The 13,945-nt window shown below is 33.9% G+C and overlaps 1 protein-coding gene across 1 annotated transcript; it reads left to right on the top strand.

Moving 5' to 3' along the window:
- The first annotated feature begins 5,452 nt into the window (after positions 1 to 5,452).
- LOC144549479 (chaperone protein dnaJ 6-like) lies at positions 5,453 to 10,655 on the top strand. The gene is made up of 8 exons (XM_078298228.1): positions 5,453 to 5,612; positions 6,146 to 6,244; positions 6,898 to 6,999; positions 7,874 to 7,933; positions 8,545 to 8,651; positions 9,278 to 9,360; positions 9,841 to 9,931; positions 10,300 to 10,655. The coding sequence occupies exons 1-8, from the start codon at positions 5,517 to 5,519 to the stop codon at positions 10,499 to 10,501; spliced, it is 840 nt and encodes a 279-aa protein (XP_078154354.1). The 5' UTR covers positions 5,453 to 5,516; the 3' UTR covers positions 10,502 to 10,655.
- Positions 10,656 to 13,945: the final 3,290 nt, after the last annotated feature.

The following is a 13,945-nucleotide window of genomic DNA, read 5'->3' as shown; positions in this document are numbered from 1 at the left end:
TTTCGCGCTGCATAGAGTCATAACTCCTCTGTCAATATGTTTACCCGGATAGGCGGATAGGCGGATAAATATATTCACAGCGTAGTTTTGACTTCATACAGAGAATATACAACAAAGTTAAAAAGTTTTCATATGTTACGCGCGCTGTATGAAGTCTAAACTACGCTGTCAATACATTTACCAGGGATGGGTTGGTATGTGGCATCCCGGTTTATCCAATCAATATACTTTACCGTAATGTCACTTTCAAGGTTTACTATAATTTGACTAAATCTCTATCGTCTGATCTAAAATAAACGGTTCAGATTTTATAGACATTTTTCAATAAAATCCATACAATTTTAAAGCTAAACAGAGTACAAATAAAAATCAGCAAATTATTTTATGTTTAGAAGTACAAAATAGGTTTATAAAAGAATCAAGTTGTTAATGATGATTTTAAAAGGCTTTTAATATTCATGGGCGGATCAGGATTTTCGTAGGAGCAAAAAAAATAGCAAATTGGATTTAAATGTCTAATTGAATTCAAACTTATTAACTAATCGGTACTGGATAAAAACAATGTTCTAATTTATAATTTTCAATGGTCTAACTTTTAATCCTAATTACCAATTTGAACTTAAAGAATTTATCTAATTTTACCCTTAAATTTAACACAAATTACATATCATAATTCTAAAGAGAGAGAAAAAATATCACAAAAAAAATTATTGCTATCAATTTAGTACTTAAAATTTCGAAAACATGACAGAACCAACATATTATATATTATCTAATTCTTTGAACTTTTATAAGTTTTGTATTTAGTTAATAGAATAATATATTACTATTAATGAAATAAGTTAAAAATTCTGGTGAAGTTCGTAAATGTTTATACATACAAAAAATTGCCGAAATTTTTATTAATAGAAAATATAATAAAAAAATATCCAGATTAGGGAACGCTTTTCGGGATTTTTCAGATATAAGGAAAACGTTTTTAAATATCGCGGCCACTGGCCGTTGTGAATTATCACGGCCATACTTAGTGTCTTATTAACCGTTTTAATTACATTAACAATTCTAATTGAACCAGAGAAAAAAACCGGAAAAAACCCTGTCCGTTACGGATAGAAACGGCCAGCACAGAAAAAAAAAAAAAAAAAATCCAAAAATGCTGTCCGTGATGGATGGCAACGGCCAGCAAAAAAAAAATTAAAAAAATCCGAAAAATGCTGTCCAATTTTAATTTTATTACAAATTGTACCAAACTCCTTTTTTTTTTTGGCTGGCCGTTGCTGTTTATCGCGGACAGCCCATTTTTTTTTTTTTTTTTTTTATAGGCTGGCCGTTACTGTTCATCGCGGACAGCTTTTTTTTTTTTTTTTTTTTTTTCCGCGCTGGCCGTTTCTATCCATAACGGACAGGGTTTTTTTTTCCGGTTTTTTCTCTGGTTCAATTAGAATTGTTAATGTAGTTAAAACGGTTAATAAGGCACTAAGTATGGCCGTGATAATTCACAACGGCCAGTGGCCGCGATATTTAAAAACGTTTTCCTTATATCTGAAAAATCCCGAAAAGCGTCCCCTAATCTGGATATTTTTTTATTATATTTTCTATTAATAAAAATTTCGGCAAAAAATTGTGATGGAATAAAGAATTACGAGGACGACTTTTCAAAGAAAGATTTCCAATCTTACATGTTGACATGGCTAGTTTTAATTGGCTGACCTTGGTTTCGTCAGCTTCGTCGTGTGATTATGTAAAAGGTCGTAAGATGTAGCAGTGTACCTTGTCTCTATGAAACAAACGAGAGCGACTAGTAATTTCGGTCTTTGTACGCCATAATTCACTAGCGTGACTTCGGTACGCGCGGTCCAGGAATTTAGAAATTTTATAACGAATAAATTTTAAGGTCCTCCAAAGATTTAGCTAAGAATAAATTAAATTTAAATGCACATTTGTAAATATAACAATAAATTTATGCTGAATAGGAAAAATCCTATTCAAATGGTAATTTTGAAAATATCTATTTAAATTAAAAAAATGACTTAATCAGTTCAGGACCTTTTTATCCTTGAAACTAATTGAGCTGGCCATATTAAATTCAAACAGTGTAGATTTTATGCAACATAATCTATATTTAGATTAAAACAAAATTTAGACTTTGATCGGACGGTTGGAGCTAATTTCAAGATTTTGATTCTAATCGAACGGTTAGAATTTTTTTTTAAAAAGTATTCCGTTAAAATTTCAAAATTTGTTATTTTTTCGTCGTCTCCTCATTTGCTCGACCCGCCCCTTCATACTCTCCCTCTCTTGGCGAACTGGCAAAATCAATCTCTCTCAGCTCTATTCCGTGCGCGCAGCTTCTCTGTTCTCCCGTGCGTGCACACCAAAAATTTATTTGGGTTTTCTGCTTTTTATCCCTGAAACTAAGCTAATCATATTAAATTCGAAAGGTGTAGATTTTATACAACAGAATCTCTATTTAGATTAAAACAAAATTTAAATTTTGATAGGACGGTTAGGATCTAAAAAAAATTATTCCGTTAATTAAAATTTCATAATTTTTATTATTTACTCGTCTCGTAATTTCGTCGCTCATCCTGCTCTTTCAGAAATTGTCTTTTTCTCTCGCTTATCTTCTCTAAAACGGAAGACTCTCTTCTCTCAAACGAACACGAGTTTAGAATTGTAGGTTTAGGTTGACTCCAATATCTTATAAAATATAATTAAGTGAAGATTATGAAATGCCACTTACAATCTTTTTGTTTTCTAAGCTGGGAGGTGGGGAATTTTGTGTTGTAATTTTAAGTCAAAAATCACACAATTGTCATTTGATGATCACGTAATTGGCATTTATAAAATGCATGTTTTGGTGTGACTTTTAATAAAGCCTTCAAAAGCGAGTTGATTCGGCACTGCTAGCACTAGCAGTCAGTGAAAAATACAATATATGTACGATGGAGCGGAAAGTGTAACATATTTTATAATTATTTGATAATTTTAAGTAGATATCTTTGTAATGATAATAAATTAATTTTGATGCTTTTGTTGAAAAGCTTAGAAAGTTCGACGCAAATTTCCATTAAAAATGAAATTATTATTATTATTATTAAATGTCTAAATGGTGCATATGGCTGCATTCTCTAGCGTTATACTCAATTACTTTGATATACACAATACTTATTAGATTTCTTTTATAATTTCCAAAAGAATTGAGGTATATATAATTATTTGCAAAATGTTATAAAATAAAATAAAATGAAAAGTTATTTGATGTTTCTTACCAAGTCCTGAGGATGTTAATGCATTTCACATTTTACATCCATACCGCCGCCCTCTTCGATCCTTCTCTAACCGTAGCCCAATCATAACCGCACGGGACAGGGGGGCGTCCGACGCCCATCGGACCACTTTTGTGTTCGATGGATTCTCTTCACCGTCAGATCTGCTTTAGGACTCGCGCCCACAATTTCGCGTCTACTTTAAAATCCGCATACACGAATCCTAAAGCAGATATGACGGTGAGAGAACCCATCGAACACAAAAGTGGTCCGATAGCCATCGGACAGCCCCTCTTCCTAACTGCACGGCGTCCGCAGCGCTACACGTACCTACGCCTTTCACGATAGATATTTTTTTTTATTTCTTTTTTGCATTACATCCACTTAGGACTTGATAAAAAAACTCGAACTCGTAATTCGCTTATTTACAGCTCATTTACAACTCGAGTGGCCAACTCGTTTAATAAATGAGCTGAGTTCGAGTTGGCCCTAACTCGCTCATTTATAACTCGAGTTACATAAAGTTACATAGTATTAGTCACAATAAATCCTAAAATAATCAAAATCCGAATCTCTAGACTGTTATTTGTGCTTTGAGATTTGTGCAAAATATGTTTGAACTCGAGTTATAAACGAGTTGTAAGCTAACTCAAGTTGATAACGAGCTGAGTTCGAGTTGGCTGTACAACTCGTTATTATCATCTCAACTCGAATTAGCTCGCTCGTTTATTAAACGAGCCGAGTCCAAGTTGGAGGTAACTTGCTCAAACTCGGCTCATTTACAGCCCTACACCCACTAATTAAAAATATATGCAAATAAACTAACAATCTTATTATTGCAACTAACACTAAATATTTTTTTGTCATTTCTTTTCTGGACTACGACATAGAATTCTTATCACCTAAGGTAACATAGTATTTCTGTATAGATTTGAACCATCCAATGACGAGCCGCGCGATTATTAAAGCAGGCCCGTGCACTCTACCTTGGACTAGATTCTGATCAGACGGTTTTAATCCCAAACAAAAATAAGAAGATACACGTTCAACATACATAGGCCAAACACTACTAGAGAAAAACATTTCGCTATCGGTTGAAATCGCATTCTGCCATCGGGTTCCGAACAGTTGCTTATCACCCCTATAGGAAATATACACAAATATGCTATCGGCTCAAAATAGATAGCGTTAATCAATATACCATTGGCAACACACGTTCGACCATCGAGTTTGACGAGCCCACGCTTTAGTTTCGCCACCGATGGCAAATGTGATTAATGTTGTCTATTGAATTTCAATAGCTGATTGCAATAGTGTCTTGCACTATCTATTTTGTTTGAGTTGGTGTTGACAATCCTAGTTTTATAGCCAGAGACAAATCTACCTTGATTGAATGGGGTCAATTGACCCATTCAATTTCAACTTTTTTTTTTTTAATATATATAACTTATTTTTTATATAATTTAAAGGTTAATATTATAGATAGTGTGAAATCGACCTCCATTTACATTAGAATTTTTTTATTATATGCTTGATTCTCATTCACATTTGACCCTCATAGTTTAAAAGTCTGGCTCTGCCTCTATTTCTAGCAGCCATTAATTATCTGAGCTGATGATGATGTATATGTAATTATTATTTTTTATTATTAATTCTTGTATTACGGGATAACCTAGCTATTTTTAAAATACAACTAGCAAAATAACAATAAACATGCATGCGCTCATCAGGCAATTTGAGTCATCAGTCATTTTGAAAACACAGCTAACAAAATAACAATAGCCATCAGGCAATTTGAGTAATTGAGCAGTGGGACCCACAAGCAGTAATCAACTCAGCGACGCGGGAATGGGCTGAAAAATGGGAAAAATATCCTCCCAGGTACTGATTAATTCCCATCCGCTTTGAGATTCGAGCTAGCATAGGGGTATTAGGGAGCAGTATTATTGGACTTTGAGATTCGTGCCAAGTTAAAAAGAACGGTCCTTACAGTACCGGGAGGATGTGAATTCCTGAAAAAATGTATAGCGGGAATTTTCCCGCGGTGACGTGACAAGGATATATGTCCACTCCAGTACAATCTACTGTTTCCCATCCAATACATAAGACTTTTGGTCTCCAGTTCGAATAAAACGGAGAGGAGATTTGATTACGGTCGTATATTTTCTAAGAAAATCCAAAACCCTCTCATTATTTTCGAATTAGACCTTCTTGCGATACTCAGAGAATACTTGTATTGGACGAAAAATGGGGAGAAAGAAGAAAACTAGGGTTTCCGACGAGGCGGAGACAAGCTCCGCCGGTGGTGGTGGATCCACCGAGACCGGAAAGAGCTTGTACGAGGTACTCTCTACTTGTTAAATCTGTTTAGATCTGATTTGTATGGTACCGAACCAGTATATACCATACGTCTGGTCTCTATTAGTTCAACACTAAGTTTTTATTAATTAAAAGCTGATTAAAGAAGAAAACCTGGTTCAGTAAGAGGCAAGTAAGGTCCAGTTCTTACTGGTATGTACTGATACTGAGTCTGTGCTGGAAATAAAGAAGAAAATAACATCTCATCTTCTTAAGGACTTTACTGGTCAATGGAAAGATAAAATGACTTTACTGGTCAATGGAATCAGTGAAGCTCATTTGAAAACCTGACAAAGTTATGAATCCATTTTTCTCTTAAAGACTTGTAGCAAGGGGTATTTACTTTTTGTAGATGCTAAATTTACATAAGATCATAACTTTTGTGATACAAGGCACTGTAGTGCTATTAAAAAAATGTTTTGGGGTATTTTGTAAATGTTTTAGCTGAAGTTCATTTGAATTTACATAACATCACAACTGTAGGTGAATTACTAATTAATTGCTATTTTTGTGAACAGATTTTAGGGGTAGAGAGAACAGCAACACAGCAAGAGATAAAGAAGGCATACAAGAACTTAGCCTTGCGACTCCACCCTGATAAAAACCCAGGAGACGAGGTACTTTAAATGCTATCATTAGAATTTTTTCTTAATTTAGCATTTACCAATGTTGAATCTGTAAATAATGCTTGTAATTGTCATATTTGATAACTGCACATACTTTGTTTTGAGATGTCTGTGTGTTACAATTAACGCCACACTGTTATATTAGTTTGATGGAAGAGGTGGGTATGATATATTGTTATTGATTAATGATCTTAACTAGAGTTCTTTGTTTGTTTTTTTGAGAAATTTGAATTGAACAAAGACAATCTTGGGGGATTTGGCTATTGGTTTCCAAGTTCATATGAATTGGTTATCATGAGATGTCATTGTCTATGGAAATAAACACAGCAAAAGTTGAGTGAGGTGTTATTTGCATCTAAGAAAAAGATCCTGCACCTCTGTTGGAAATTGATCCGAGTTGCAAATAGAGTAAGATAAAAATAATCAGGTATAATATGCATTTCTGATGACCTTTCCTTTGAAAACTTACAGTAATAAAGTTTATGTAGAAGTAGGACATACAGTTGTTCATATGTTCATGTATTGGCATGTAAACCTGGTACTGTACAATACCGATTTTTCTGAGCAATTTAGCTCTAATTTATCTTACCTTATGCTATGAAAATCTCTTCAAATGGCATAAATCAAGTTATCTTTTCTTTCAGAATGCGAAGTCAAAATTTCAGCTGTTGCAAAAGGTTATTTCAATACTTGGTGATGAAGAGAAAAGATCCAATTATGACCTAACTGGCACTACCGATGATGATGTAAGTGATTCTTTTACAAAAATTCTTGCATATTTGGCCTTTTAAAATCTGGAATTTTTTTTTCTTCCAAAAGATGTTTTAAGGAAGCTGAGGAGCAGTTGTAGGGGTGTCAAGTTGTTAAGGTGCACGAAATGGGTCGGATAAAAGCATTTTCATATCCTTACCCGTCAAGTCAACAAAAAAAACTTTACCCTTACCCATACCCGTACCCAATAAGCTTAACAAAAAAAACCTTACCCATACCCGTCTTATGGAATACGGTACGGGGGTAAGCGGATATATGGGTGCCATTTAATAGATATATATGGGTCATGAATAAAATTATATCATATCATGCATGATCTCCATATATAATTTTATAAGTTTTATTGTTGGTAGTTACCGTATAGGGTAACGGGTATGGAATAGTATTTACCCGTAACCCTTATCTGCTATGTTAACAAAAAATAAACTTTACCCTTGCCCATACCCAATAAGCTAATGAAAAAAAAAAAAAATTACATGTCCCTGTCTTATCAAATACGATCGGGCTGTGTAAACTAATAAAAGGGTACCATTGACAACCATAAGCAGTTGGTATAGAAGACATTGTTTATTCTGCATTACTTAGTTGTAGCATTAATTCAAGTGGCGTGGTATGAAAACTGGCACCCCGTGCGTTATTGGCTTTTCAGCTTGTTGTATTCCCCTATATGGAAATAGCTGTCACTTTGTGGTGCCATAATGTAGCAGTATTTGTTGACTGATGGTAACATGAGCTGTACACTAAGGTATTGATGCTACCGCTATAAAATGGTTCCACAAGGTGCAATTATTTCATTAAAAACGGACTTGCCTGTAATTCAGAAAACTTTTTTAATCTTTTGGTTTATAGGCACTTGATGGAGAAGCTGGAAATGATCTCAGAGATTATTTTAAAAGGACGTTCAAAAAGGTTTGTTTCATCTAAATAGATCATTATATTTTTAGTTGCCTCTTCTATTTTGTTGAAGGTTTCATTGGTCTGTTCTTTTATTTCCCATATCTAAAATATACAATAAGATGTTTTTGAAATTTGACTTGCAACCATATTTGGTAAGGAAGAAATAGTTCTGATGAGCGCGCCTGAATAACAATGTGATAAATAGTCCTTTTCAAGTGCACTCTGCAATACCTCAAAATTTCAGTTGTAGCCCTATCAAACAGGAAACCACCATCTTGTGTTCTTTATACATTATGTAGGCATAATCAAGGTTTAATTTTGGTACATTAAAACTTGGAGATTGAGGCATAAGTGATTTCTTTTCTGGTATGTTGAGCGAACAATCTCAAGTAGTAATTTATGAACCCTTGTTTTCATGCTGCAAAAAGTTTCAAACTCAACTCAAATTGGATGTAAAACTAAGTATCAGGTTTCACATTTACTAGACCTGACCGGATGATGTCACTGGTTTCTTGTCTTGTTTAGCTCTCATCTTGACAATTGTTAAAAGGGAGCAATCCAAAATGGTTTACGGAGTGGGAGGAATACTCTCTTGAATGAATGTTTCTCTTTTCCTATTTTAGGTCACTGAGGAGGACATTGAAGAGTTTGAAGCTAACTACAGAGGCTCAGATTCAGAGAAAAATGATCTCAAGGAACTCTATGCAAAATTCGAAGGCAATATGAATAGGTACAATCTATTAGAAAGTGTAGTTAAAGATCTCTTAGGTAATTTTAATAAAGAATTCGAATGGTTATCCTTCATATAAAAAAAAAGGTAAGCATAAAGGGGCCGTTCGGCAACAAAGGATTAAGCCTCCTTAAGGCTTAATCCGCTTCCTTTAGCTTCCTTAGCCGCTTAATCTTACCGAATACCGGTTTTTTAGCGCGGATTAAGAACACCTCCTTTAGCTTCCTTTTGCCCGGACTTTAAGGCACCCATATCCCTTCCTTTAGCTTCCTTAGCAAAACCCACAGATTAAGACAACCGAACATCGGTTCCTTAGCACTCCTTAAGCTCTTAATCCTTCACTCTTAATCCTTTGTTGCCGAACGACCCCAAAAAGCATAACTTTAAAGATGCCCGAATTGCCCCTCTTACATATTGTTTATATCTGTCGAGGAAGAAGGAAAAGTAAGGTGGGTCTTTTACACAATTTTGAGGGGCAGTAGTTGTAATAATAATCATATCTTAAGGAGCTTATAAATTGCTTCCTTTTTAAGGCCCATACATCATATGTTTGTGCTCCATAGGGGCAGAGGTGGAATTATTCCCTAATTCATTACTTTGTCTGATTATTATTTTTCCTTTTTCAGGCTTTTTTGTTCAATGATTTGTTCTGATGAAAAGCTTGATTCTCACCGGTTCAAGGATATTATTGATGATGCTATATCCCAAGGTCTAATATTATTTACCAAGTATTATTTAGGAATTATGGGTACTTTAAAGTGTACCCCTGCACAATATCATTTCACCTCAAGACATGCGAATTTAAAGAAAAACTATCAAGTTAAAAGATGCCAAAAAGCACCCATTTGTTGTCCTTGTTTTTCTTTTCTTTCCAGGTGCTGAGGTGGGGTTTTGGTATTATTTTTGAACAATCTAGTGAGAAATGTGATAATTCTCACATTTCAGATAGGGTTAAGAAGACAGTACATTATATCCATGAAATATTTAGTATACGCCCTCCATTATATCCATGAAAACCACAATATGTTCACCTTGTATGCACGGAGTAGAAATGCTTCAAGAGTTAGTTTTGTGATTTTTTTAGTCATCTTAAACTCTTGTTTGAAGGTTTATTTGATTTTGTATTTATATGGTATTGTTTTGTTTCATTTATAAATTATTTGTATTGAAGTTGCACATCTGTTGACAGGTGAACTGAAATCTACAAAAGCATATAAGAAGTGGGCCAAGAAGGTTTCTCAAACTGAGCCTCCTACAAATCCTCTAGCTAGGCCCTCCAAGTTAGCATTTATAAACCCCTATATGTTTTCCATTTTAGAAATTTATATCCATAACACTGTAATAGGTTATTTATAACCACAGCATTAAAATGCATATAATTATGCCCTTATACCACAGCATTAAAATGCATTTAACTAAGCCCTTGACCTTGAGTCATCATTTAGAAACCCCGCATAAAAGGCACAATCCAAAACTACAAAGTGAAACAAAATTAAACTGACAATGATTTTATATGCTGGTATGGTGGAATCTCAAACTCGCATCCTAAACTTGTATATTTAACATACATTTTTTAATTTCAAATTGGCAATCCAACTACCCTGAAGTTAAAAATTTGCTCTTAATCCTTTATTTAACCTTTTTTTAGGAAAAGGAATAAAGAGGTGGATGATCTGGCCTTAGCAATAACTGAGAGAAGAAGCCAAAGAAAGGAACAATTTAACTCCATTCTTTCTTCTATTGTTTCAAAGTGCAACCCTAATTCGCAACCTGAACCAACAGATGAAGAGTTTGAAAAGGCACGGCAACGCCTTGAAAGCAGTAAACCTTCTAAGAAGAGGAGGAAATGAAATTCAACATGTGCAATCTGTTCAAATTTAGGTACTAAGAAGCGCCATTTATGAAAAAACTTGTATTATATGATTTATAATAAATGGTCGTGTGCTTTGTTTTTGTTCTGGGAAAAATGTTGGATGATATTGCTTCAATTTTAGTTTTTTTGCATATCTTAGCTCAGTTTGTTTATATCATATCGTTAGAAGTCTTTAACCAAAGTAGTAAAAACAGGCTGTTAGACAATTTTTGCTTCTTCCATGCTTCAGTGAATTAGAGTGAGTCGATGGTACTATGCATATCACTAGTTGGTCTGTAATATGAATCAATATTTTTGTTTTCAAAATTATAATTGTTAATCTGAGTCATTCAACATGATTCCTTATGGATATGTACTTGTAGACCAAATTTTATATTTTTTAGATTATTTTTTACTAACTTTTAAGATAGATAAAAAATTACTTGATGTGAAAATTCTGGACCATCATAAAACACTGATTTCAATAATTAAATGATAGTAATTAAAAGTTTGGTTTTTATCAATTGTAAAAAGGCGTTTTCAGGATTTCTGATTTTATTTTCCACTCTGCCTCTCAGCACCATTTACGCGACCCGCTTCCTTTGAAAAGTGACCCTTGTGATGCGATTCGCGTCAGATATGACGCTGCCTGCGTGGACATCGAATGAATACAGCATGTTCAGTTTTCTGTGTTGGTTTTTTGCGCAAGGCTCTACTGATCGTACTTGATGTTCCTAAACCTCAATTCTCATTTATTGGCTTAATAAACTTGGTGACGGAAATACAATTTTACCTTCTTAGGGTTTTCAACCCCTAAACTCACGTTTATTGGTATTCAACCTAAGTTACCTGTTCGATTTACTAAAGGCATCTATTATCTTACGATAAATAGAAATGTCCACTTTACAGTTACTAATTGGTCTTGAGAACCTATCTCAAATACTTGATCTGGTTGAAAGAAACATCAAGGTCAAAATACTAGAATAGATGCTATAGACATCTAACAGTAGACAATCAAGAATCATTCAATCAATTTCAATCAAGCAACTAAAATAATACTCGAATCAAATAAACACAAATATTCAACACTGCTTCAAACATGCATAATAAAACAAAGTTTCAAACTACATCATAACTCTAGAAACTAAATAAACTATTCAAACATAATAAAAAAGTAAATAAAACAATTGATGAAAAGATTGTTCATGACAAAACCCGAAGAACAAAGAAGATCCGTGAAGAAACTTTCGTCTTTTCGCTTCTCGACTTCGTCTCCAAGCTAGCTGTCAAGTCTAAACCCTAGGAATATGTCTCTTGCCCTTTGGAATGCAGAATCAATTGGTTTGTAGCAAGGAATCCCGTAATATAGCTGTTCTGGCTGACCTTTCCTTCATTGAGCCTTAGTTTCCTTCTCTGATTTGTTTCCAGAATAGGCTGATGCGACTCGCATCAAACGTGATGCGACCCGCGTTCCTGTGTCTCTCAAGGGACTGATGAGTGTCGCATATGAGCTTGCGTTGAGGTGCGATGCAACCCACGTCAGGAGTGACGCGACCTGCATGAAGGTCTTCAGACTTCACAATTTCACGTGTTTCCTGCAAATAAGAGTAAAAAGGCAACAGTACCGCATTCTAGACGATTTGGTGGTTTGAAACACAGGTTTTGGTACAGAAATTGGTCGGAATATTAGATCTAATAATGAGACATCAAAGCAGATTTGAATCCCTGTCCCCTTTGCTAGCTCAAATCTCGAAGCAGATGAGAGTTAATTTCAAACCCCTTATGCTAGTCCAAATTTCTAAACGGATGGGTAGGGCTGCTAATGAGTCGAGCCGGCTCGCGAATCAATGAGTTGAGCGGCTCAATATTTCATAATGAATCGGACTCGAAACTAAAAAATGCCCTAACTCGACTCGACTCACTTGTGAAAGAAAAAAGCTCGGCTCGGCTCGACTCATGTAAACACTCGGCTCGACTCGGCTCGACTCACGAGCTCGCGAGTCGGCTCATATTACATGTTAAAAAAATGATCATTTAATTGTTTTAAAGAAATGATTGAAGTGGGATAGAGATATTCTTGTGACTTTAAATTACATGTTGAAAACTTTGATTATTTTTTAAATAAATGATCTAAAGAAATTTGAAAAAAATATCATTTTTTTAAAATAATTTCAAAATGCCGGCTCATATTACAAGTTGAAAACTTTGAAATTTGAAAAAAATTGAAATCTGAAAAAAATTTGAAATATGAAAAAAATTTGAAATATGAAAAATTTGAAATCTGAAAAATTTTGAAATCTGAAAATTTTGAAATCTGAAAAAAATTTGAAATCTGAAAAATTTGAAATCTGAAAAAATTTGAAATCTGAAAAAAATTTGAAATCTGAAAAATTTTGAAATCTGAAAAAATTGAAATCTGAAAAAATTTGAAATCTGAAAAAATTTGAAATCTGAAAAAATTTGAAATCTGAAAAATTTGAAATCTGAAAAAATTTGAAATCTGAAAAAATTTGAAATCTGAAAAAATTTGAAATCTGAAAAAAATTTGAAATCTGAAAAAAATTTGAAATCTGAAAAATTTTGAAATCTGAAAATTTTGAAATCTGAAAAAAATTTGAAATCTGAAAATTTTGAAATCTGAAAAAAATTTGAAATCTGAAAAATTTTGAAATCTGAAAAAATTGAAATCTGAAAAAAATTGAAATCTGAAAAAATTTGAAATATGAAAAATTTGAAATCTGAAAAAATTTGAAATATGAAAAAATTTGAAATATGAAAAAAATTTGAAATCTGAAAAAAATTTGAAATCTGAAAAATTTTGCAATCTGAAAATTTTGAAATCTGAAAAAAATTAGAAATCTGAAAAATTTGAAGGTAGGCCTCATGACAAATGAAGATATACATGTATTACAAATTTGAAAAAATTCGTCTCTACATATAAATTAATTAAACATTAGCATGAAGGTAGGCCTCATAGCAAATGAAGATATACATGTATTAAAAATATGAGTCGGCTCGTGAGTCGGTTCGCGAGTTCGCGAGTTCGTGAGCCGAGTCGAGCTTTTTCTTTTATGAGCCGAGCCGAGTCGAGCTTTTTCTTTCATGAGCCGAGTCGAGCTGAGCTTTTTCTTTCAAAAATGAGCCGAGTTAAGAGCCGAATCATTGGGCTACAATTGACGAGCCGAGTCGAGTTTGAGCCGAATCTTAATCATTAGCAGCCCTACGGATGGGAGTTAATTTCAAACCGTAAAGTGAGGAGAATCTTTTACAATATCTGAGAGGATACTTTTCTTATTTTTCATTCCTTCTCCACCGTTGCTGAGTTGATTCCTGTTTGTGTATCCCACCATTCAGTGACTCAAATTTCCTGATGGCTCAAAAGATGTGGCTTGATACGATAATTGTTCCGAGCCTGATCCCTTCTTTATAATAGTACCTAAAA

Source organism: Carex rostrata, chromosome 35, assembly GCF_964058835.1.
Source record: "Carex rostrata chromosome 35, lpCarRost1.2, whole genome shotgun sequence".
NCBI classification, from domain to species: domain Eukaryota; kingdom Viridiplantae; phylum Streptophyta; class Magnoliopsida; order Poales; family Cyperaceae; genus Carex; species Carex rostrata.
The sequence above is the reverse complement of the archived record's forward strand: the minus strand, read 5'-3'. Positions and strand labels throughout refer to the sequence as shown.